Raw genomic sequence first — 24,605 nt, forward strand, 5'->3', positions numbered from 1 at the left:
CGAATAGAGTTCAGACATTTAGGGATAGCATACACACTCACACTGCACATAGCTTCTTCCGATTAGCAGGCCAAGCCAACCTCCATCTTCCTGACTACCTCAGAAGGCGAGGCTGAGATGGAGAGTCTCATGAGCCCACTGGCATGACAGCCCCTTCCTCCCGGTCCCCGAGTAGCCTCAACAGGCACCTATTGATCTGAGACTGGGTGGCCCAATGGGTATAAATAGCAATGGAAAGTGGATTTCTTAAGAGAGTTCTGGCAGAGCTCACCCTGCCAGGGTCTAGCGCCTGGCTCAGTTTTCTGCGCATGCGTGCAAGATGGGGGTACATTTCTGTCTGGTAAGGGAAAAGGGCCCAGATGGGGGATCCGACCGCCAGCCCAACATCTGTGTGACTAAGCAGTGCAGGGGATCCTACCACCACTAAGGCTTCATGCAAAAAAAGCAGAAAGTGGGCCGGAATGAAGCAGAGGCTCACCTCGCAGACAAAGCAGTCACCCACAGGGGCAGAGCGAGAACAGGACCAGGGCAGACAGGTTGAGCTACCAGGCAAGGAATACCTATGCTCCTCATAGGACAGCAACAGGCTGAGAGCAGGCACGCCCTTCTCCAAACCGCTCTTTGTGTAAAACAGAAATACCGTGGGGCATTCCAGGGGTGGGGGCACTCCACACAGGACGCTGACTTCGTGGTAATGCCGCCTCTTTCTGAGTCTTGGGAGGAGGAACAGTTCATGGGTTGTAAGTGACATGAGCGTGCCAGGCCTAAGGATGTGACAACCGGAAGGCAGCTCCCTCTACCTCCCAGACTCCCTTCTTGATCATTTCCAACCCCTGGGCCTTCTAGCTCTCCTCTATCCAGTCCCCTGCCTCAGGACCCCCATCCCTGGGGATGTAGGCATCGCATTGTGCGAGTCTTCCAGCCCTCACTCTTTTCAGCCCCTCAAGTCATGACGCAGGTGCGTGTACAGAACTTATCGCCTCAACTGGATTTGACTACTTTTAGGCGGACTGAGATAAGTCTCATTCTGTAGTCTACCCTGGCCTTGAACTTTCAGCATTCCTCCTGTCTCCACCTCTGGAGAGCTGAGACCACAGACCCGCACACAGACCCAGCCAGCACACAACTTCTCCCCCACAGTTGGATTTACGTGGTCTGAAATGAGCTCAAGCACAGGGATCCTTGGAGAGCCACATTCCTGGCACTTCTCGTGACTGAGAACCCATGTCAGAGAACAAGAGATGGCACGGCAGGCTGGAGTCCAAGAGTCAGCTTCCTAACTCTCCAGAAGGACCAGAATTCTTGTCAGGAAGCTAGGAACGTTCTCACTGTGGTGCTGTCTGCTACCAGCTAGTCCGAGCCCTCAGACAAACGCCCCCTTGCTATTGTGTCCTCCCACCTGGGGGACATAAAGAAAACAAGGATGGTGGCTTGGAGCCTCCTGACAAGTGGCTCTGTCTGCCTGGTCACTTTTCCCCTTGCTCAGCATTTACTCAACAACCAGCAGATGGTGCAGAAAATGCGCCGGCCGGCCCCTAATCTGGCTCTAAGAGCAGGCTTGGCGTGACTGCCGGAGAGACAGGGCAGCACGCTCCAAAGGAACCAGAGATAAGATCTCCATCTGAGACCCGGTTCTCCAAATGACACTGCCTTACCTCACATTGCCATCTTGCAGGAACCACCCATTTCTACTCAATTACAAAACCTGTGTGTCATGAAGCCAATGGCCTGGACTGGTTCTCGAGTTTAAAGGCAGCACCAGAAAAGCCACACCCATTACTCCTGGACTGGAAAATATGCTGACCCACAGGACCACTAAGAAGGCGCCAAGGGGCTGGAGAGATGGCTCAGTGGTTAAGAGCATTGACTGTTCTTCCAGAGGTCCTGAGTTCAATTCCCAGTAATCATATGGTGGCTCACAACCACCGGTAATAAGATCGGGTGCCAACTTCTGTCTGCAGGGACACATGCAGGCAGACCATTGTATACATAATAAATAAATCTTTTTTTTAAAAAAAATGAAGGCTCTAAGCAGAGACCATATATATATATATATATATATATATATATATATGTATATATATATATATAATTAAATAGCACTACATAAACATACATACTCCGTTAAATATTCCATCTGATTGGAGGAGAGGAAGCAGGGTCTCATGCTGTTGCTCGGGCTAAGCTAGAACTCATAGCAATCTTCCTGGCTTAGTTACCCAGGTTCTAAGGTTACAGGTACAAACCACCACACCTGACATGTCCGGTATCTTTCCTCTTCTCCCCTTTAGTTTCCTTCAGACTCCCTACAAGGTCTCATATACCTCAGGGTGGCCCCAAACTTACTATGTAACTGAGGCTGGCCTAGAACCCCTGACCCAACTGCCTCCACTCAACAAGTACCAGGATTTCAGGTGTGCACCAACACATCTGGTATTTGTTAGGCAAAACTATTTCTTCGACATTTTCAGGCAGCAGTTTCTACGATACCAGGACAACTCTGCCCCGGCTAGTCAGACCCCTTATTCATTGCACCCCTGACCTGCACCCCAACAAGCACATGTTTCTTTTCATCAAAACATTTTGAAAACAGAGCAACTGTTCAAAGGCACAGAATGCCTGCTTGCACGAGCCTCTGCCACGAAGAAGACACTTAAATCACTCCCATCAGGTGACACAGAGCTTGCCCCCTGGACAGGGCCCTTGTGAAAATGGACATTTTAGTGCCTGGAAAGCTAAAGGGAACTGGAGAAGGAAGGCAAGGATAACGCCGCAGTGTCATTAAAGCCTTGGAGAAGTACTTGGCTGGGTATTTGTAAAGCCTCCTACAATCACTGTGTTTTCACTAAGTAAAGACACAGCCACGGGAGCCCTCCTGCAATCCTTTAGCTTATTGTCTCCAGGTCTCATAAAACGAAGCTGGTGAGCCTGTAAAAAGAGCCCAGGTTCAGTTTTATGACTTATTTCTTGGGGCTTCTACGATGAGCTCAGACAGCAAGCCAAAAACCTCCTGCAGCTGGGGAGCTGGGCGTGCCACCAGACGGCCCTGGTGAAGCAATCCTGTGGAATGAGTTACTAATTCACAGTACAGTAGGGCTCCTAATCCCAAAGGTTCAAAACATCTCATCAAAACCAAGCCCGCCCCACCATTACTCCCAATAGGCCGTGTCTGGCCCCAAAGTGGAGTCAAGACTCAAATGGCCTACCAGACTAAGGGGTGTCTAAAGACGAGCAAGGGAGACAGGGGAAACTAGAGTTCAGGCACCTCTTGCATCAGCACCGAATACGATGTGCACGGAAGACTCCCGGTATCCGGTGAGTCCTCCCTACTTTCAGAATAGAGTGGGGTCACTGCAAGTAGAGTCTGAAGATAGGATGGTCCCAAGACCCGCGCCTCGCCACCACCCTCTCCACCTGTCCTCGCCTGAAGGATGGAGGACGACCCCAGCAGATAAGCGACTCTCTCGGGACTCACCTGGGTGAAGTATAAGTTCATAAGCGTGAGGGTGAAGAACTGCAGACACACGGGGAAGCAATAGAGCAGCCAGAAGACGAAAGGGCTGAACGAGTTGGCCGCCACGAAGTCTCGGAAGTAAAAAGAGAAGAGCACAGTACGCAGCGAGGCCCAGAAGAGGCAGAGGAAGAGGAAGACGCTCTGGTAGCTGAGTCGTTTGTGGCGGTAGCGCAGCACCAGCCAGAGCTGCGCGTAGATGAACACGAAGAGGAGAGCATAGAAGGCGGTGTAGACCGCAGTCAGGCCAAGCTTCACATAGGGCGGCACGGCCGGGCTCAGCGTGGGTGGCAGCGAGTCGTTGCGCACCGGCTCCCACGGAGGCGCCTCCATCGGGCTGGGGCCGCTCGGGCTTCATCGGGGCTCGCAGCCGTCCGCTCCCGGGTACCCGTGCATCGCGCCGCACCCGCCGCTCCAGAGCCCAGCCGGGAAAACAAGCCGCACTTCCTCCCGCCGCACCACATGATCTGCTGGGCGGCCTTTGTCTGCGATTGGCAGCGCCGCGCCCCCAGGAGCGCGCGCCCGCACCCGGCCCGCCCATCCCGGTCCCGCGCGCCCCTGGTGCGCGCGTCCCGGGGACAGCGGCCTGAGAGCTGAAGCCGGGTCGGTATTTGCGTGCCAAGTACCCTTGTGACTGTGCTCACCCACGGCTAAGACTAGGGGTGATCCGTACGCGGGTGCACTACATCTCCTAACTTGGGTTCACACGCCTCTCAGGACCCAAACCCTAGGGTTACAGAAAATCTGTGCCCCGACCTGTGTGCTCCCCATTATCCCGTGGCTGGGTCTGGGGATGGGACTAGGGAACATCCATAACTGGGATCCGTGTGTTCCCCCAATCCCATCGATGGCGCTAGAGAGCATCCGCGTGCCCCCGCACTGTGCGCCGTGCGCCCTCTTATAGCACGCACTCCTGATCAGTGCATCTCTTTGACTTCTCGTGCCTTCTGGTAACGAAGGAAATCTATGCCCCCCCGACCTGAGCATCTGTTCTCTCACACACAAACTACAAGCCACTGACCCCACCACGAGTTTGCGCGCTCCAGACGTGGGAGTCCGGCGCTGGTGTTTCGTTGGAGGTGTGTCTTGGGGGCGTGCCTGCTCTCTTGACCTCGCGTTTTCTGCTGATGCCTGGTTTTGCAGTTCACTCTTTTATTTAAAAACCAAACCACTTTACAAGTTCCTTCTCCCGTGCACCCACGCGGTCACCCGCCTTTAAAAGTAAAATTGTGACCTCGAACTGGCCAGCTTCTGCGATGCTGCTAAAGTCTAAATGCAAATGGTCAAAAGGCTGGAATTTCTCGCCGGTCTGTGCTGGTAGCTACTGCTTTTAGTCCTAGCCTCACAGTGTTCTCCCGGAACACCTAACTGCACGCCCTAGTGCGGCTGCGCTCTTGTCGTCAGCGCAGAGGAGCAGCAAGGACTAGGTGAGACTAGTGCAATCTGATCCACCCAGATACCCTGTCCTTCCTCTCAGCTGCTGCTGCTCAGAGGTTCTCTGTCTCAGATGAAGCTGTTTATCCCAACCCTGTGCCACACTACTTTATAGTGGTAGGGTTGGGAGTTGATGACTTCTGAGCTCTCAAGAAACCAAGTTGCCAGAGTGCAGATGTAACTAGGTGAGCAATTAGAATTAGCAGAAGGAAAGAGCAGATTTTCCAAGAGACAGCTCCATCTCTCCTGATTCCCTTTCTCATTTTTGATCAATATTTAATTTCATTCCCAATTGTATATTCTTTTAGCTCAAAAAGCCAGAAATAACATGAAGCTGGCTTTTCCTCAAAATTGCGATTTACACACTCGCTTCCAACTAAACAAGGTCAGTGTGCCTTCGCAGTACAATTCCTTATCTGATTCTAATCTTCTCCGGTAGGTGCCCAGCAGATCTGCCTGCTTCTGACTTGATCCACTCCAGTGGGTTCTGCACAGCACAGCTGCGTCTAGCTTTCTAAAAAGATCACACCTGCCTGTTATTCTCGAGCTTGAGTCTCCTTAACTGCACTTGCACCTCACTTACCGAATTCCCGAGGAAGGGCAAACAGTACCAACACCTGCCAACACCCTGGGCAAGACACTTTCATGCCTTCCTCAATCTCTGGCCCAACCCTTTCACCTATCTGTATGGAACATTTCCTCCAGAAACTATTTTCAAGACAAGGTCTTGATTTGTAGCTCAGGCTATCCTGGAACTCACTGGGCTTTGAGCTCAAAACCGCCCTGCCTCTACCTCCTGGAGCACCAATGCATTTAGTAGACAACAACATCTATCACGTGCTGATCACCTAGGCTAAATGTTCTGTGTCTTTCCAGAACACCCCTGCCTAATTATCAGTCATCGTGACGTCTGCGTAAGTTTCCTTGGGATAGAAACATTGTCTTGTTTACCACTGGCTCCCTTGACCCATTGTAAAAACAACCCTCTCTTTTATTATACTGAAGGAACATAATTTGTCCTTAGAAAACAACCTTTAGAGCCGGGCGGTGGTGGCGCACGCCTTTAATCCCAGCACTCGGGAGGCAGAGGCAGGCGGATCTCTGGGAGTTCGAGACCAGCCTGGTCTACAAGAGCTAGTTCCAGGACAGGCTCCAAAACCACAGAGACACCCTGTCTCGAAAAACCAAAAAAAAAAGAAAAGAAAAAGAAAACAACCTTTAATATTTGTCCTGCACTGTGCAGACTATCTCTTGATCCAAGGTGGCTGCTTGCTCACCAACTTGATCCAAGGTGGCTGCTTGCTTGCTCTCCAACTATTGTGGCCCCAGCCATGCAGGCATCAGAAAGAAGAGAGGACTGAAGAGCATTTGACCCCTCTGGTTTATGGAGCCATCCTAGAAATTATGTACATGCATCTGATTTCTGCTCGGTAGAATTTGATTGCCTTAGTAGGCGAGCTGCAGAAGAGGCTGAGAGAGAGTGTTCATTCTATACGGTGCTCTACAGCTCTGAAAGGCATACTTTTGATACTCTGCATGAAGGGAGAATGAACTGAGAGAGGAACAATCCATCTACGCCACATGTTCAAAAGGATGTCAACAATAGCTAGGCATGGGGTGACGTGACGCTTAATATTGGCTGTTGACTGGACAGGATCCCCAGTTACCTAGGCAACATACTTCTGGGCGTGTCTGTGGAGAAGGTACTGGATTGAGTTAACTGGGTTGGAAAGACTCATCCTAAACATGAATGGCACCACTCTATGGACTGGAGGCACAGGCTGTGTAAAAGGAAGAAAGCAGGCTGAACACCAGCATTAATCTATTTCTGCTCCTGGACTATAGATACAGTGTGATCAAATATTTCACATTCCTTTTGCCGTGCCTTCTCCAATGTGGTAGTCTGCATCCTCAAACTGTGGGTCCAGGCAAACCCCTCTTTAAATAGTTTCCATCAGGTATTTTTTCACCACACCTAGAGAAGTAACTAACCAGATGGTTGCTTTTATTAAGTACTAAGATGTCTATCACTAGTTGGTCCTGTTTTTAAAAAAAAGTAGAAAAAAACAAGTGGAAAAGTATGATTACATCAAACAGAGAAACTTACCTATGACATGGCAAGGAAAAAATAAAGCAAAAGTTCGAGTCCTTGTTATGCAGATGGTCTTAAAGCTAGGGATGGTGTTAGTGACTCCTCACTTTGAGGTACACTGTATGATCTCCATTTCTTTTTCATTTTATTTTATGTGTTGTGGATAAAACCCAAGGTGTGGTGAGTACTAGGAAAGTGCTCTAACTTTGAGCCACAGCTACCGTCCTCCCTTTCTCTCTATCTGTTCCCTTATCAGGGGGAATCCTCATGAGGGTCTTAGCTTGTGAGTGTTTGCCCTTGGGTCCGCCACTAAAGGGAGGTCACATTTCCATGGCTGGATGCCATTCATTCACCTCCTTTCACTCATGACATAAGCACAACCCTTAATCATCACTAGCATCAGAGCAAAATGGTCACCATAGTAATGATAGTCATCACAGTCATTATCATCACCACAATCCATACTGTCATCCTAACCATTACCATCATCGGAGCCTTCACGGTCACCACAGCCATCACCCTCATCTTAGTCACCACTGCCATCATCATAGTCAGTACTCAAACCACAGCCAATGCCATCACCATAGCTCTCAAAGTCAACAGTCATATCCCACGATCATAATCACAGCCAGTACAACCATCTAAGCCATCACAGCAACTACAGCCACCACAGCCACCACAGCCACCACAGCCACCACAGTCACCACAGCATCCACAGCCACCACAGTCACCACAGCCATGACAGCCATCACAGTCATCACAGTCACCACAGTCATCACAGCCACCACAGCCATCAGTCACCATAGCCACCATAGTCACCACAGTCACCACAGCAACCACAGCCATCAGTCACCACAGCAACCACAGCCATCAGTCACCACAGCCAACACAGCAACTACAGTCACCACAGCCACCACAGTCATCACAGCAACCACAGTCACCAGTCATCACAGACATCACAGCCATCACAGCAACCACAGCCACCACAGCCATCACAGTCACCACAGCCATCACAGTCACCACAGCCATCAGTCATCACAGTCACCACAGCCACCACAGTCATCACAGTCACCACAGTCATCACAGTCATCACAGCCATCACAGCCACCACAGTCACCACAGTCATCACAATCATCACAGCCACCACAGTCACCACAGCCATCAGTCACCACAGCCACCACAGCCACCACAGCCACCACAGTCACCACAACCACCACAACCACCACAGCCATCACAGTCACCACAGTCATCACAGTCATCACAGCCATCACAGCCACCACAGTCACCACAGTCATCACAGTCACCACAGTCACCACAGCCATCAGTCACCACAGCCACCACAGCCACCACAGCCACCACAGCCACCACAGCCATCACAGTCACCACAGCCACCACAGCCACCACAGCCACCACAGTCATCACAGCCATCACAGTCATCACAGCCACCACAGTCACCACAGTCATCACAGCCATCACAGCCATCACAGTCATCACAGCCACCACAGTCACCACAGTCATCACAGCCATCACAGTCATCACAGCCACCACAGTCACCACAGTCATCACAGCCATCACGGCCATCACACTCATCACAGCCACCACAGCATCACAGTCATCACAGACACAACAGTCAGTCTCATAGCCACCACAGTCAGATCAGATCAGATCATAATGGCCTGTGGCATTGTCTGTGAGCAATTGTCTTCAGTGAGGATGTACGAGGGCCCAGTGGTACTATCCTGAACCTAAAGGGCCTAGACTGTATAAGAAAGCTAACTGAATATTAACCATGCATGTAATCCAAAGAGCCAGCAAACAATATTTCTCTGTTCTTTTTCATTCAAGCTCCTTCCTTCAATTCCTGCCCTGAATTCCCTGAATGATAGACTGTGACCTTGAAGTATATGATCAAAACAAGTCCTTCCCTGAGTTGCTTTTGGTTATAGTGTTTGTCACCATTCCCAACAGCCTCACACTAGGAGAGCCAGAGGTGAAAGAATAGAAACAGGAAGTTGGCAGGTAGATTGAGAAGTGCCATTCTCTTTATCTTACAGCCATGTGTCTAGATTTTTGTGCTGCGGGCCCATCCATATTAGTTCCTTCTTGTGTTGCTGTGACTGAAATACCTCCAAGAGCAACTTGAAGGTACAAGAACTTCTTCTGCCCATTACAAAGGCTTTGGTTCACTGTTTCTGTCCTAAGCACTTGAGTAGAAGTGTGCAGGGCAGCACTGTGTTGAGAAGATTCTTTACCTCATGACAGGTGTGAAGAAGAGAGGAGCAGGAAGGAAGTAGGGATGAGGGGATGAGATATACCTCCAAAGGCCCGCCCCCACTGACCCAGTTCCTCCAGGTAGACCCTGTTAAATATAAAAGACATTTTAGAAAAGGAACCTGAGGCAGCACGACCCTTTACAGGATCTGTATGAGGAGAGTTATTAGAGCGTGGCCAGAGGAAGCCACAATGAGGCTCTCAGATATGAGTGAGTAGGAGAAATAGCTTCCGTGCATAGTATAACAGGGGTCCTGAGGGAGGAGTGACAGGCTCTTTAGTTCCTGGAATACCAGGAGAGTTAGAGCATCATAGACAATGTGGTAAGGTCTTCACGGGAGTCTTTAAATCTGTAAGACAAAGGGAGTTCCATCACCCTTAGAGGTTTTCAAGGGTAAACAGGCAAGCTCCATGCCACATGATCTGGTTTGGCCCAGCCTATGTGCCAGGAATCGCAAGGCTAGAAGGCCCTGGATAAAAGAAAAGTTAGTGAGAGTTCAAGGCTGTCTTGAGCTTGCCTGCAACTCCAAGAGGGAGAGAAACTGCAAAGTTACAGCATAGCACAGTGTCTTATAAACTCTACCAGGAAAGAGACTGCAGGGGATGTGTGGCCTGCAGGCGCATGCTTGTAATGCCAGTTCCCTGGGAGCTAAGGCTAAGGGATTCCTCAGCAGGCCAAACTGTCCTCAGGCTCAGAGCAAGCCTCCTGCCTTAGCTTCCTGAATGCTGGGATTGCAAGAGTGGGCCATCACATCCAGCTTTCTTTCTTTCTTTCTTTCTTTCTTTCTTTCTTTCTTTCTTTCTTTCTTTCTTTCTTTCTTTCTTTCTTTCTCTCTCTCTCTCTCTCTCTCTCTCTCTCTCTCTCTCTCTCTCTCTTTCTTTCTTTCTTTCTTTCCTTTTTTCCTTTTTGGTGTTTTGATGTAAGGTCTTACAGCCTAGCCTAGTCTGGCCTACAAAAGCACAATCCTCCTGCCTCAGCCTTTGAAGGGCTGGGATCACAGGTATGCACCAGCATGCTCAGTTATGTCTGGAGAACTTCAAGTAAGCCTTACTTTAGTTTGCCTTCAATTCTGATCCCTAAGTTTTAGGGTATCTCCGGTTACCTTGGGCAGTGGTGAGTGTCCTGCCCTTTGGGTTGATAATACTCATAAGCCAGCGTATGACTATGCTCACACGCTCACATACTACAGTTGTAAGTATGTAAGTAAGTATGACCCTCACAGTTCAGCCCTCTGAAAAAGAAAACAAGGGCAGGCCAGCTCTGGGGCCCCAGGGACCGGTCACACCCGGGACTCCATTTACATTTTCCTTTGGTACAGAGCACAGTGAGGGCTTTGTGCTTTTGAAGGAGAGTGACCTCTCAGCCCACAGGCCAGGGAGCGCCCAGTTTGCTTCATCTGAGGACAAGGAAGGGAGGGAGAGGAGGCGAGCTGAGGGGAGCATGCGCCACCCCAGGGCTCCAGGGGTAGAATCTGATAGATGTCCTCAGGATGGACTAACCCTTCCAGACTACAGCAAGAACTTAAGATGTAAAGGCCATCTGGCTGCAACACTTGACACCCCATTGATTGCCAGGATCAATACTAATGATCGGGCTAATGGTGCCCCTTTCCTCCCTAACTCCAAGTGTGTCCACTCCAGAGTGGCGCACTCAGTCAGAGTGGATGACCTTCACCACAGAGGAGGACCAGTCGTTGGCCAAGGGTAGGTGAGTAGCTGCTAGAACCTCCAAACAAGCTCTCAAGTATCCTCAAGGATGCAGTGGTCCAGCCTGAAGTAAGGGCTTACTGGCTGTACCTTCAATACAGGAACATGATGAGGGATCCCATTCCAAAAAAGAATAGCATGGGTTTTTTTCCATAAGTAATTCAGTCAAAGAAGTTGTTAGACTGGGAAGGAAGGCACCTGGGAAGCCATGGGCTTTTTTTCAGAAGTGGAGGTCTGGGAGTTAGGAGGCAATACAGGGGTCAAGGGGTGAGTGTTCCCTCTACCCATGGTAAGAACTCAAAGCCAAGCTAGGTGTAACAAGGAAGGCCCATAATCTTAGCAATCAGGAGGTGACAGCAGGAGGGTCAAAAGTTCAAGGACAGCCTAAACTATGTAGCAAGTCTGAGGCCAACCTGGACTACAGGAGGCTCTGTCTCAGGAACCAGGAAAAAAGAAAACAAAATCACCCTGTGGCTTCAGGGGTGACCTTTAATACAGGAGGCCGCCTCACCATGGCTTGGCTGCTGGGTCAGCAAGAGTCCCTTACTAGGTGGGAGCCAGAGGCCACTTGCTGTGCCCCATGGGTGAAGGGAGGAGGCGTGCTGAGTCAGAGAGACTTCTGGAAGCAGTGGGGTCTGTAATGGTCTGCTCTGTCCCTTTAAGAGACAAGCCACACCCACTTCCTCCCTTGTCTGCTGAGGCAAGCTGATCTTCAGCTTCCAGCCTGAGTCCTTTCCTTTCTGTCTGCCTCTTGAAGAGGCAGCTTCTATATCTCCCTTCTCCTGACTTCTTCCCTCTCTGTCTCTCTCTCTCTGTCTCTTCCCCCTCCTCTTCTTCCCTTACATAACCCACTAAGTAAACATTCAACTTCACTCTGTATGGTGTGCCTATCCGTCTCCGTCTGTCACCTGCCACATGGCTTCCTGCCCGGGACCGGGCTGCCTTCATGGCCTACCATGGCCTCAGCACCTGCTGTCTGCCACCTTTTGGGGGCCTGTGGTGTATTCTCATGGCCTGCTGCCCGCTGCCGCCACTCAGGGACCTGCAGCATTTTACTTAAACCATAACAGGGTCCACAAGGGAAGAACAAGAAGTAGCTGGCTCTAGGCACAGGTACAACAGACAAGAACTATCTCTGGTTTGCTGCAAGCCTGTAAGAACCCCAAGCCTGCACTCCAGTGAACCTCAGCATCTATGAAAATGATTGACCTCGGATATGTGTGCCTCCAGGATAGTGCCCACAGTACAAGGTCCCAGGTACAGCAGATTATATCATCTAGATACAACCCATGGAATAAGAACTATTAAGCAAACTTCAGGCATAGGGCTAGCCCACAGAGGAAGTCTTTTGTAAAAACATTTGAGTCTAGAAACAAAGCCACATGGGTGAGAACATCAGTGGACAGGAAAGGGTGACTGAGTCTTATCAGAGGAAGTTCCTACTTGACTCTGTTAGCAAGTCCACTTGTGTACTTTTCCTGGGTGTCTCCCCACTCTGAGCCATCCCCAGTCCCAGACGTTCCCATACGCTGTATGCTGCTCCTTCTTGGTTTTAGAAGCAATGAGTTTTACTCAGTTCTCTGGGTAGCTCCTGTGGATCTTGGATAACTAACCAGGGGGCCACTTCTTCATTCTTTACTTGTTGATCTCTTTTATGTTATGGGATCCACCCAAACTAAGAGCTATAAGGGAAAAAGGGAAAATAGTTTTTCTCCTGACACGGTCAGTTATTAGGAGAGTCACAGTGGCAAGAACATGGTTCGGTGGGGAGACTGAGAGCTTCGAGCAATTGTTGCATTAGTGGTAATGAGTGGATTTGGGTCTGTGTTCCTCTTGTCCAGCTCTCTGTTATGGTAAAACCATGTGGTGGTTTGAAAGAAAATGGCCCCCAAAGGGAGTGGCGGGAGTGGCTTTGTTGGAGTAGGCATGGTCTTAGTGGAGGAAGTGTGTCACTGTTGAAGAAGGCTTTGAGGTCTCATGTGCTCAAGATACCACCCAGTGTCTTAGACCACTTCCTGCTGCCTGTGAGTCAAGATGTAGAACTCTCAGCACCATGCCTGCCTGTATGCTGCCATGCTTCCCACCATGACAGTAATGGACTAAACCTCTGAACTGTAAGCCACCCCCATTAAGTGTTTTCCTTTATAAGAATTTCCACGGTCATGGTGTCTCTTTGCAGCAACAGAAATCCTAACTAAGACAGCACTCTAGGACACAATGGCTATGACATGACAGTCACTTGAGGGCTGGCAGCTTCAGGGCTGGGTGTCCCAGGATGGAGCGAGAGGTAAGGAGGCTCCAAGGACAAGCAGGAAGCGGTATGGAAGGATGAAGAGTGTGGGGACTGGAGAGGTATCCCATACACCACTTGTCACACGAGCTTGAGGACCCAAGTCTGATCCCAGGCACCCATGTGAAGAGCCCAGCATGGCAGTAATCCCAGAGCTGTGTAGTTGGAGACAGGGACATCCTGGGTGCTTACAGACCAGCCAGTCTAGCCTAGCTGGTGATCTTCAGGTTCAGTGGGAGGTCCTGTCTCAAGGTGTAGGGCAGTTGGGGATGATACCTTTCATCAACCTCTTGCCTTCACATACCTTCATGAGTGTAAGCGCGTGTACACACACACACACACACACACACACACACACACACACACGAGGAAGACAGGAAGGAAGGGTTTGAAGAGAGCAGCCGCAGAGAGGTCTGGTAGTGAGCTAACAGTGTCCCAGGCAGTCAGAGCTGGGATAGCTTAGGCGTAGAATGAAATAACTACAGGAGAACAGAATGAGCAAGCGAGCACACTAAAACCATTTTCTCTTTCAGGATCTCCCTGTGGGGTTCACGCTGTGCTAGAAGTCATCATCTTCCAGCCACAGCTTTCCAGTACAGGGGCGCCAGGTATGCACTACCATGCTCAGCTCAAAGCCAACTGCTGTTCGCAAGGGTTCTTTGTTTTGTTGAGGTAGGGTCTAACTATGTTGCCCCAAAGATGACCTTGAACTCCTGAACTCCTGATCCTCCCACCTCTACCTCCCAAGTACTAGGATTACACCACCTCTCCCAGCTAAAACCAGTTATTTTTTCAGGTCTTAGAATGAAATTCATCAGCCGGGCGGTGGTGGCGCACGCCTTTAATCCCAGCACTCGGGAGGCAGAGGCAGGCGGATCTCTGTGAGTTCGAGACCAGCCTGGTCTACAGAGCTAGTTCCAGGACAGGCTCCAAAGCCACAGAGAAACCCTGTTTCGAAAAACCAAATAATAATAATAATAATAATAATAATAATAATAAAAAAGAATGAAATTCGTCACAGTGTTCCCTATATCCCCTTACTTTACTGTCTTGCTCTCCTGGCTCACAGATGGTTAGAGGAAGGTCTGAGAAGTTAGAGGCCCTCACCCAACGATACCCAGCTCCCAGACAGCAGAACTGGCCTAGCACACCCTGTGTCTAAGTCTGGGCCACTGGGCAATGCTGCCTGTTGTAATCACCAGCCCATTAAACCTGGATGAGGCCATGCCTGTTCCTGTGGCCCCCAGAGCTGGCAGCTTTCCAAGCTGTAGTTCCCCACTGTCCCCACTGCCCTAGGAACTGGCCTGTTGTCCTTTAATGTACAACCAGATGCTGGACTCTGTTCAGCCCCATGAGGTGGATGGGGGTGGGGGCTGGGACCAGCAGCAGCCAGCTCTGTTCTGCTTGGGTAAGGACAGTTCCTGGTGACCACTTAGCAAAGGCATTGTAGCTATGAGAGGTTGCTCTGGTCTGGGTTCTGGCTCCATGACCCTTGACCCCACAACAGCAGGCTGTAAGGGACCAAGTGCTAGACTGAAAACGCCATTTCTGTGCACACCATGGGACCTGTGGGAGCTGAAGGAATGGCTGTTCCAGGCGGTGTGTGTGTGTACTACTTAGATGCAGTACATACACTGGCCACCATGGCCAGCTCTGAGACTATGGGATAATTATAACTCCCGATAGGCAGGCAGGCAGACAATACACACATGCTTAAAAATCTTTTTAAAATTTTAACAACGGGGCTAGAGAGATGGTTCAGTGGTTAAGAGCACTAGTTGGCTTTTGTAGAGGATGGGGTTTGATTGACAACACCCATGTGGTGGCTCACACATGTGATCCTAATGCGCAGGAGGTGGGAGGGTGGCTTGAGGCCGAGGACACACGGGATTTGAATGGATTCTGGGCCAATCTCTGCTGAGTGGACCTTAAGGATGTGGCTTAGAGATAGGGCACTTGCCTAGCATGTGTAAGGACCTGGGTTCCATTGTGAGGACCAAGATGGTGGGGTGAAAAGGAGGAGGACAAAGAAGAGGAAGGAAGGAAGGAAGGAAGGAAGGAAGGAAGGAAGGAAGGAAGGAAGGAAGGAAGGAAGGAAGGAAAGAGGGAGGGAGGGAGGGAAGGAGGGCATGCAGGCAGGCATTGGCTTACTGGTTGTTTGTTAGTATGATAAGTTAGGGTAGATGATGTCAGAAGAGCAAGCGGGATTATAACCATGTGTGCTTGTTGGGGTTCAGTAAACATTAGCCTAAAGCGTGATAAACTAAGGACACTGGAAGGTCTCAGAGTCAAGGGCTCGGTCTCCTGTTTCTATTCTCCCCAAGAGTAACACTAACCAGAATTACTCTGCGGTCAGAGGGTACAAAATCAAGGTAAGGTAGGGAGTTGGAATTAAACAGCCCCAAGGAATATTTAACAAACAAGCAAATACATCAATTCCTCATTACGTCCTGCAGTTTATCATTCTGTTCCCCTGATGTACGTGGTTAGAGGAGGCTTTGAGAGGTTAGAAGTGCACCCCAAAGACACACAGCCATGGACAGAAAGGTTGGTCCCAAATGCTCTTCATCTCACAATGATCCACTGAGAGATGCCACCTAAAGTGCCCTTTGGTGTCCAGCCAGCTCCCTGGGGCCAGCTTGGGGACATTTGACGTCAGTTTCTTAGTTTGTAAATCTTTTCTTTCTCCCCGTCATGACTTCAATGTTGCAAGAAAGGGATGTAGGTAGATCCTACACTATGGCATGTAGGAGATAGGATGTTGGCACTGACCCATAGTTCAGCAGAATGGCATTCTGTGGGCCTCCCTGGGGGCTCCAGGGTAAGCTACCCTGGAAGTCATAGCCAACTTGAATTAACAGTCTTGTCTAAATAATCAGTATTTAGGTGAAATCAAAGTCACTTGTGAAGGAAGCCCCTTTCCTCCCTCTCTCATTGTCTGTCTGTCTATCTCTGTCTATCTGTCTATCTGTCTATCTGTCTGTCTGTCTGTCTGTCTATCTATCTATCTATCTATCTATCTATCTATCTATCTATCTACTCCCTCTTTCTCTCTCTCTCTCACACACTTCTCTGCTCTCTCCATTTTCCTCCTTCCTCTCTTCTCTTCCTTCTTACTCTTCCCACCCACTTCCCTAGTCTTTACTACTTTTCTTTCCTCTTCAATCTCTCTCCTTCCCTCCCTTTTCCTCTTCTTTCTTCTCCTTTTTCCCTTTTGTCCTCCCCCTTTCTCCTCTTTCTTCCCTCTCTCTCCTCTCCCCCTGACATTTTTTTCAAGATAAGGTTTCTCTGCGTAACAGCTTTAGCTGTCCTGGAACTTGCTCTGTAGACCAGGCTGGCCTCAAAATCACAGAGATGCACCTGCCTCTGCCTCCTCACATGCTGGGATTAAAGGCTTAAAAACATGGCGGCATACCACGCCCAGCCTCCTCCTGACTTTGTAAAGACAGGGTTTCACTATGAGCCCTGGCAGGCCTGACATTCACTACATAGGCTTGGCTGGCCTCAAACTTACAGAGTTCCACCCACCTCTGCCTTCCCAGTGTTCCAATTAAAGGTGTATGCCACCACAGCCTGTCACCTCCTCCCCTCTTTATGTCAACATCAAGTCTTGAGCTCTTGCTGGTCAAAGGCAGATCCTGAGCTCCAGAGTCATTAAATTTAGTTATATTTGTAATTCAAATATATTTGCAAAGGAAATGTACAAGTGTGTTCAACTCCTGGACTGGGTCCCTTGCTTGCCATTAGCATACACAGCCTATCTATGAAAGAAATGCCTTCCCACCAAAGGGTCTTTGAATTCCAACACCCTGAGACTCAGTATTTAGTACTGGGAATGCACGTGGTCAAGAAAGAAAAGTAAAATTATCAGCACTAGCATCTAGAGATATCACTCACAAATATCTTAACTCATTTTCTCCAGATTTATACACATACATAAAATGTATATTACTTTTTAGACATCTAACTCAACATTACAGGAATAGTTTTCTTGTCTTGGTTTTATGAGCCATGGGCTTCAGTCAAGGAATAATCTTAGTTGCAGTCTATTTCACAATGCAAATGTGAGGATTTTTTTTTCTTAAGACAGCATCATGAAGCCCAGGCTGACCTTGAACTCCTTATGGGTGACCTTGAGCTCCTAAGCATTTACCTCTATCTCCTCAGTTCTGAGATTATAGGAATGTGCCACCCACTCAGGCTCCTGGGTGTGTTTAGATTGGAAAAGATGGAGGAAGAGAAAAATACGCTAGCTTTCCCTGTAGGAAAAGGGCTTGTTGCCTAAGAACTTTTGAGTCTAAAAGATGTTTTTCTCTTTTCTTTCTTTTTTTCAGTGATTAGTAGAAGATCTGTTTATTCTAGAATAGTCACTCTTGCCAAACTTAATAGGAGAGGTGAAACATTCAGTTAATTTTCCTTCCCAGGGAAGTCTTTTCTTCTCTCTTCTGTATGTTTTGAAAACATAATACCAGAGAACAGGGGCCCACTACCCAGCACAGCTCCGAAAAATGCATTCTCAGAAGTGGGTCTGAAATTAGGATAAACCTTTGCTAATCTTGTACAGGTCCAAAGAATCAGAGCAGGATCTTCAATGTGCTCTGGGCATTTGGGAGTCATCATATTGAAGCAGATACTCCCATGTAAGCTGGGCCCTTCTGCTAGATCACTTGGCTTGCACCTTCTGAGTCTATACGTCTCCTGAGAGACAGTCCAGGGATAGTGACCAGGGGCACAGGATTATGTTCAGTTTATAGTCTAGGCTTCTTGCATACATCTGTGCTTGCTCTGAAGCCCGCCCTCCTTCTCCTCTCCCCTTCAGGACTAACCGGCTAACACCACAGGGTCTAGCTACAAAGGAAATATTAATAGACATTAGCAAGTGAATGGACAAATGAGCAAATAAGAATCGTGTCTTAACAGAAAGGACCCTCAGATATGCATGGATCTAATCTACAAGGGAAGTAGAGAAAGACAAGATCTCCTGAGCAAATTGGGAGCATGGGGATCATGGGAGGGGAAAGAAGGGAGGGGTGTGAAGAAAAATATATAGCTCAATAAAAACAATTTTTAACAAAGCAAAAAAGAAAGAAAGAATCGTGTCTTGCCAGGTGAAGTGGCTGACACTTTTAATCCTAACCATTGGGAGGCAGACACAGGCAGATCTCCGAGTTCGAGGTCAGCCTGGTCTATGTAGTGAACTCCAGGACAGTCAGGGCTACACACACACACACACACACACACACACACACACACACAGAGAGAGAGAGAGACTTTTTTTTTTTTTAAAGAAACCATCTTGTGGATTTCCCATCAAATTTGGATTCACAAGGCCTCCTCACTGTGCAGCAGGTTTCAGACACTCCGTTGTCTTGGTGTATAGTTGGCTTTTACCAGACAGAAGCTACTTCTTGGCTCAAGGTTCAAAAAGAGCAGCCCAGGGCTGGAGAGATGGCTCAGAGGTTAAGGGCACTGACTGCTCTTCCAGAGGTCCTGAGTTCAATTCCCAGCGACCACATGGTGGCTCACAACCATCTGTGCTGAGATCTGGCGCCCTCCTCTGGCGTGCGGGCATACATCGAGGCAGAATGTTGTATACATAATAAATAAATAAATCTTTAAAAAAAAAAAAAAGAGCAGCCCATCATGGCGTGAAAGCACAGTGTCTGGAAAAGCGCTTTACATCAGGGTAGGAGCTGCAGCTTGCTTACATCTGGGCTGATGTTTCCTGAGCTTAGCCCTAAAGACAAACAAACGCCTGTTATCCCAGTAGGCCATCAGCACCAGACCAAAGAAACACTTCCACTCAAGTCTAGCTTGGTGAAATCAGTGAGTTTAATTAGGGCTAACTTAAAGGAGGATGGGCCAGAGGTTACTTACAGTAGTGTGAGCAACTTAGAAGAGGCAATACCACCCAAGAATGTCTCTCCCTCCGGGCAACCATTAACTACGTAAGTCCTCAGGGAGGTGTGGGGCAGGTGAGGCCTCTCACCTCCTCTCCAGGATGGAATGTTAATGGGAAGGTCTCTTTTCGGTGTCACAGGGATAATCACACCTGCTGTGAGTTCCAGAAAGCCGTGGCTGTGTTAAGGCCAGAGGACAGCATTCCACAACAGCAGCTCAGACAAACACATCTCCAGCTGGAACCAGACTCTGAGCACCACCTTCAAAGACCCTCCTCAGAGAACGTCAAAGAGAGCACGACCTTGAACACAACCGTAGGGCACTGTCCTCCCTGTCCTGACTTTAGAGGTGTGTGCCGAGGAGGAATGGGGGTAGGGGCTGGTGAACGTTTGATCTTCTGCTCTGGGCACGGGGTGGCAATCTTGCTAACAAAGGTTGCCAGTCTGCCAGTTTCTCCCCTGAATATTCCAAGGGTCACAGGTTTCCCCTGGGCCTTAATTTTCCTGAAAGGCAGGACCCACCTAATGTACAGTTTTTACACTGAGGTGACAATGTATTCAGGGAACACTGTAGGAAGGATGACACGGCTATTTATTTAGCTGTCTCAGTTTCTGGTTCCCTTGATTACCAGTCCTCCACTCCTGGATTTGGGGAGCCCTTCCAACCTGACAGGCCACACCCTCTCCTATCTCTACATCTGGATCCTGGTGGAAGTTTGGAATGGAGCTGTGGGCCTAATGGAGCCAGGGAGCCTTAGGGGGCCAAGGACTTCAGCTGCCACAGTCTGGTAAAGCCAGCCTAAGTGTCCCGAAGGTTTGGGCTGTTTTTTCTATGGGAGCAAGGCAGGTGGTGGATGTGAGGCCCCTCTACAGGGCCATCTAACTTCTGGTTATGTTTCTTAGAACTACAACTTTTGTGACTTTTTGTTTGTTTGTTTTTTGTTTTCAAGACAGGGTTTCTCTGTGGTTTTGGTGCCTGTCCTGGAACTAGCTCTTGTAGACCAGGCTGGTCTTGAACTCACAGAGATCCGCCTGTCTCTGCCTCCCGAGTGCTGGGATTAAAGGCGTGCGCCACCACCGCCCGGCCGTGACTTTTTTTTTTAAAAGACCATTTTATCAGAATTTTCTTCAGTGGCACAGCTCGTGTGGGTGAAGAATCTTTGTTTTCTCAAAGGTGGGTCTGGGATTGTGTGAAAGGTGGATCTTGGCGCCATCTGCTGGAATTTTATGGTTTTTCATCATTTGGGCAACCAATAAACGGTAAATTGAATTCTGATCTTTAACACAGAGTCAATTCTGAAAACCTTTTTATAAGAGAAATGTAGAAAAGATAATTTTAATGAAGTATTATTTAGATCCTGGAAGAGGTGCAGACCTGTGATCCCAACTCGAGAACCTGAGACAGAAGAATGGCAAGCTCTGAGTAGGGGGTCACTTAGACCATGTAGTCATCCATGCTAACCCTGCCTCAGTATGCATATGCATACACACACCACACACATACATGCATACACACACAAACACACTCACATATATATGCATACACACATACATGCATACACATATATATGTATACACACATGTATATATGCATACACACACACACGAAGGGTCTGGGGAGATATTTTGAGTTGGTAAAGTGCTTGCCTAGCAGGTACAAGGATCTGAGCTTGGTCTCCAGAACATGTGGAAAAGCCGGGCATAGTGACCTGCATTTGCAATCCCAGCACTAGACTGGCAGGGAGGAGCAGGTCCCTGGAACTCACTGGTCAGCTGGTCTGGTCTAATCAGTAGCTCCAGGTTCCAGTGAAAGAGACTGCCCCAAAACTGGTGAAAGCTCCTGAGGAAGCACCCCTGAGGTTGATCTTTGGCCTTCACCTAGAAGGAAGGCACACATATATAGACATGTGTACCCCCCACACACATAAGCACAAATACAGATGCACTACTCAAACACTAACATCTCTACTGAAGAATGTATCAAATCTGCTCTCTGCAAAACATGGACAGTTAAATTAAAAATTTGTTTCCTTGCACTTCTTAAAGCAGTGTGAACTCAGAATCTTCTGCATGTTAAGCAAATACTCGAACACTGAGCCACACTCTCCATCCACCAAATACTTGAGTTTTTAACTTGACTTCTTCCCCTCCCTTACAAATACAGAAGGTCAGGACTTCTGATGGCCTGGTGTGACATTCTGACTTTCTAATTATGCGAAAGTGACAGGCAGCCATGTTTCACGTTCCAAACTTTTATCCTGGGCCAGCAACACTGGGTGAGAGTCACCCCAAGACTTCCAGGAAACCATGGAACACTCTCCAGCACTAACAGTCAGTTCAGTGGGTTAGTGGGTTGCATGCATTTTCAGCTTACAAAATTCTCATCTTTCCATGGGCTTATGGGAATGATGCTCTATTGTAAGTCTAAGTTGAGGCACACTTGCCTTAGTGCACAGAGAGAAGGGTCAGCTAGCAGCATGTGCGCAAATCCACGTGGAAAGATCCCTGACAGCTCCTTCTCCAGTGGGGACCCTGGAGGCTGTGCCGGAGAAGGGAAGGAAGGTTTCTGCTGCTGTGCCAGAAACCCTTAAGAAAAAGTGATGAGATTTTGCAGAGTTCAGGGGAAAGCACCTTTGGAAGAAGTTTGGCCTAAAGATGCTTCAGAAGCTTCTCTGTGGCAAGGAGGGCCACTTGTTTGTCCCGGCTGCCTGACTAGCTTAGCCCCAAAATAACCACACAGAAACTGTGTTAATTAAATCAAGCTCTGGTTTCTTTCCTTTTCTTTTCTTTTTTTTATTTTTGAGACAGGGTTTCTTTGTAGTTTTGGGTGCCTGTCCTGGAACTAGCTTTTGTAGACCAGGCTGGCCTTGAACTCACAGAGATCCGCCTGCCTCTGCCTCCCGAGTGCTGGGATTAAAGGCGTGTGCCACCACCACCCAGCTAGCCCTGGTTTCTTATTGGCTAATTCTTACATCTTAATTCAACCCGTTTCTTCTTTCCTTCCTTCCTTCCTTCCTTCCTTCCTTCCTTCCTTCCTTCCTTCCTTCCTTCCTTCCTTCCTTCCTTCTTTCTTTCTTGTCTGTAGCTTTGGAGCCTGTCCTGGAACTACCTCTTGTAGACCAGGCTGGCCTCGAACTCACAAAGATCCACCTGCCTCTGGGATTAAAGGCGTGTGCCACCACCGCCCGGCTAATTTAACCCATTTCTATTAATCTGTGTATCGCCACGTGGCAGTGGCTTACCAGGGATCCATGGTATCTCTCTCCTACTCTGCCTTTCTTCCTCCCAGCATTCAATTCTGTCTTCCCCGCCTACCTAAATTCTGCCCTATCAACTAGGCCAAGGCAGTTTCCTTATTCATTAACCAATGAAAGCAACACATGGACTGAAGGACCTTCTTCACCACTTCTCTACGAAAGCGCAAAGCACTGTCACAGGGAAATCTATAGGCAGATGTACAGGACTGAGATCTGAATAGCTGGAATGGCAAGGAAAGCTGGGAACTTCTATGTACCTGCAAAAGTGAACTTGGCGTTTGGCATCAGAATCCGAGATGCCCTTGGTGTAAGCCACAAGGTACTACAGCTTCTCTGTGCTAGATCTTCAATTGCACCTTTGTTAAGCTCAACCAGGCTTCAATGAATAGCCTGGGTATTGTTGCATTTGCTACACAACAGTTTCCTCCATATTGAAACATTTCATCCTTCAGGGAAGCTCCTTAAACAGAAATGTAAACAATTCAAGGCAGCTTCAGGAAGTCCCTGAAACTGACCAGATTCACTAGGCCCTTCCCTGTTAGAGTAAGCAATAAAAATTGAGAGTGCCTAAAAGACAAACCAAACTGCAAAGAAGACTCTGAAACCAGGCCTGGACCAAGCAGAAACCTGGCAAACTGCCTGGAAGAGTTTAGACCAGAGTCACTTTGAAAGGACCCTCTTCAACCTGCTGAACTGCCTGTTGCATGCCCCAGGTTCCCACCTTCTGTGAGATGTCACTCATACTGGGGTGGGCTTTGGTGATAAAGCTGTCTTTAAGAGGCTGGAGAGATGGCTCAGTGGTTAAGAGCACTGACTGTTCTTCCAGAGGTCCTGAGTTCAATTCCAGCAACCACATGGTGGCTCACAGTCATCTATAATGAGACCTGGCGCCCCCTTCTGGAAATGCGGGCACACATGGAAGGAATGCTGTACACATAATAAATAAATCTTTTATAAAAGCTGTCTTTAAGTTCTGTTACTTTAAGAAACACCTCACCCACTGTGGTGGTTTGAACAAGAATGACCTCCATGGGCTCATAGATTTCAATGCTTGGTCACCAGGAGTGGCACTATTAAGAGGTGTGGCCTTTGGGTAAGTGTGGCCTTGTTGGAGGATGTGTGTCACTGGGCATGGGCTTTGAAGTTTCAAATGCTCAAGCCAGGCCCAATGTCTCAGTCTCTTCCTGCTGCCTGCCAATGTGTAGGTAGAACTGTCAGCTACCTCCCTAGCACCTACATACTACCATGCTTCTCACAATAACGATATAGGACTAAACCTCAGAGTGTAAACAAGCCCTAATTAAATGCCTTCCTTTATCAGAGTTGTCATGGTCATGGTGTATCATCACAGCAATAGAAACCCCAAGACTTCCATATTCCCGTTAAGTAAGCCTAATAAAACTCATTGGTTTACCAAGCTGGACTTTGGTGGTATCTACACTATGATCTGCCTCTCTGGGCTGAGTCGACGTGTGTGTTGCATCTCTCCCAGGAGAAGTTTGTCACACAGCTTTGCATAGGGTACCCCAATGTGAATTCAGCAAATGGGCTCATCTACAAGTGCGGCTACGGCAAGCGGTAAGAAGCAAACTGCCTCCGCAGATTGCCTTCATTGCTCAATCTCTTAGTAAATGTGGCGTCATCTGCATGAATGATTACAGATGAGACGGGATCCATACAGTCAGAAAATGCCCCAAGGAAGTGAATAACTTCCTGAAGTTATCTGTGAAATTCTTATCTTCTCCACAAGGTAGAGTGAAGGAAAAAGACGACTCATTTTGTGGAAGGTAGAGATGCTGGCAACATGGAAGCCCAGACAAGCAGGATTAGACAGACCAACTAAGCGTCACCTATGGTACTTTTATATCTAGTCAGTTAATAAACAGGGATTTCTTGGTGAAAAAAAGAAAAAGAAAAAGGAAAAAAAGGACACCTTGTATCATTAAGAAAACACAAATCAAACCAGGTGCTAGTGGCATATACCTTTAATCCCAGCACTCAGGAGGCAGTGGCAGGCAGATCTCTGAGTTGGAGGCCAGCCTGGTCTACAGAGTGAGTTCCAGGACAGTCAGAACTTTACACAGAAAAACCCTGTCTCAACCCCCCCACAAAGACCCCACAAATCAAAGCTACCTTAGTCCTA

The 24,605-nt window shown here is 48.5% G+C and overlaps 1 protein-coding gene and 1 pseudogene across 1 annotated transcript in view; one reads left to right on the top strand and one right to left on the bottom strand.

Moving 5' to 3' along the window:
• The window catches only part of Gpr137b (G protein-coupled receptor 137B), a 32,691-nt gene extending 28,734 nt beyond the window's left edge, over positions 1-3,957 (bottom strand). Inside the window, exon 1 of the mRNA XM_057786912.1 lies at positions 3,476-3,957. Coding sequence (XP_057642895.1) covers positions 3,476-3,844 — 369 coding nt within the window. The 5' untranslated portion in view covers positions 3,845-3,957. The remainder of the gene's footprint in view (positions 1-3,475) is intronic.
• Positions 3,958-10,906: 6,949 nt separating this feature from the next.
• Positions 10,907-24,305, top strand: LOC130886132 (60S ribosomal protein L7-like; annotated as a pseudogene).
• The last annotated feature ends 300 nt before the right edge of the window (positions 24,306-24,605 follow it).

The sequence above is a fragment of the Chionomys nivalis genome, chromosome 13 (genome assembly GCF_950005125.1).
Source record: "Chionomys nivalis chromosome 13, mChiNiv1.1, whole genome shotgun sequence".
Taxonomy (NCBI): Eukaryota; Metazoa; Chordata; class Mammalia; order Rodentia; family Cricetidae; genus Chionomys; species Chionomys nivalis.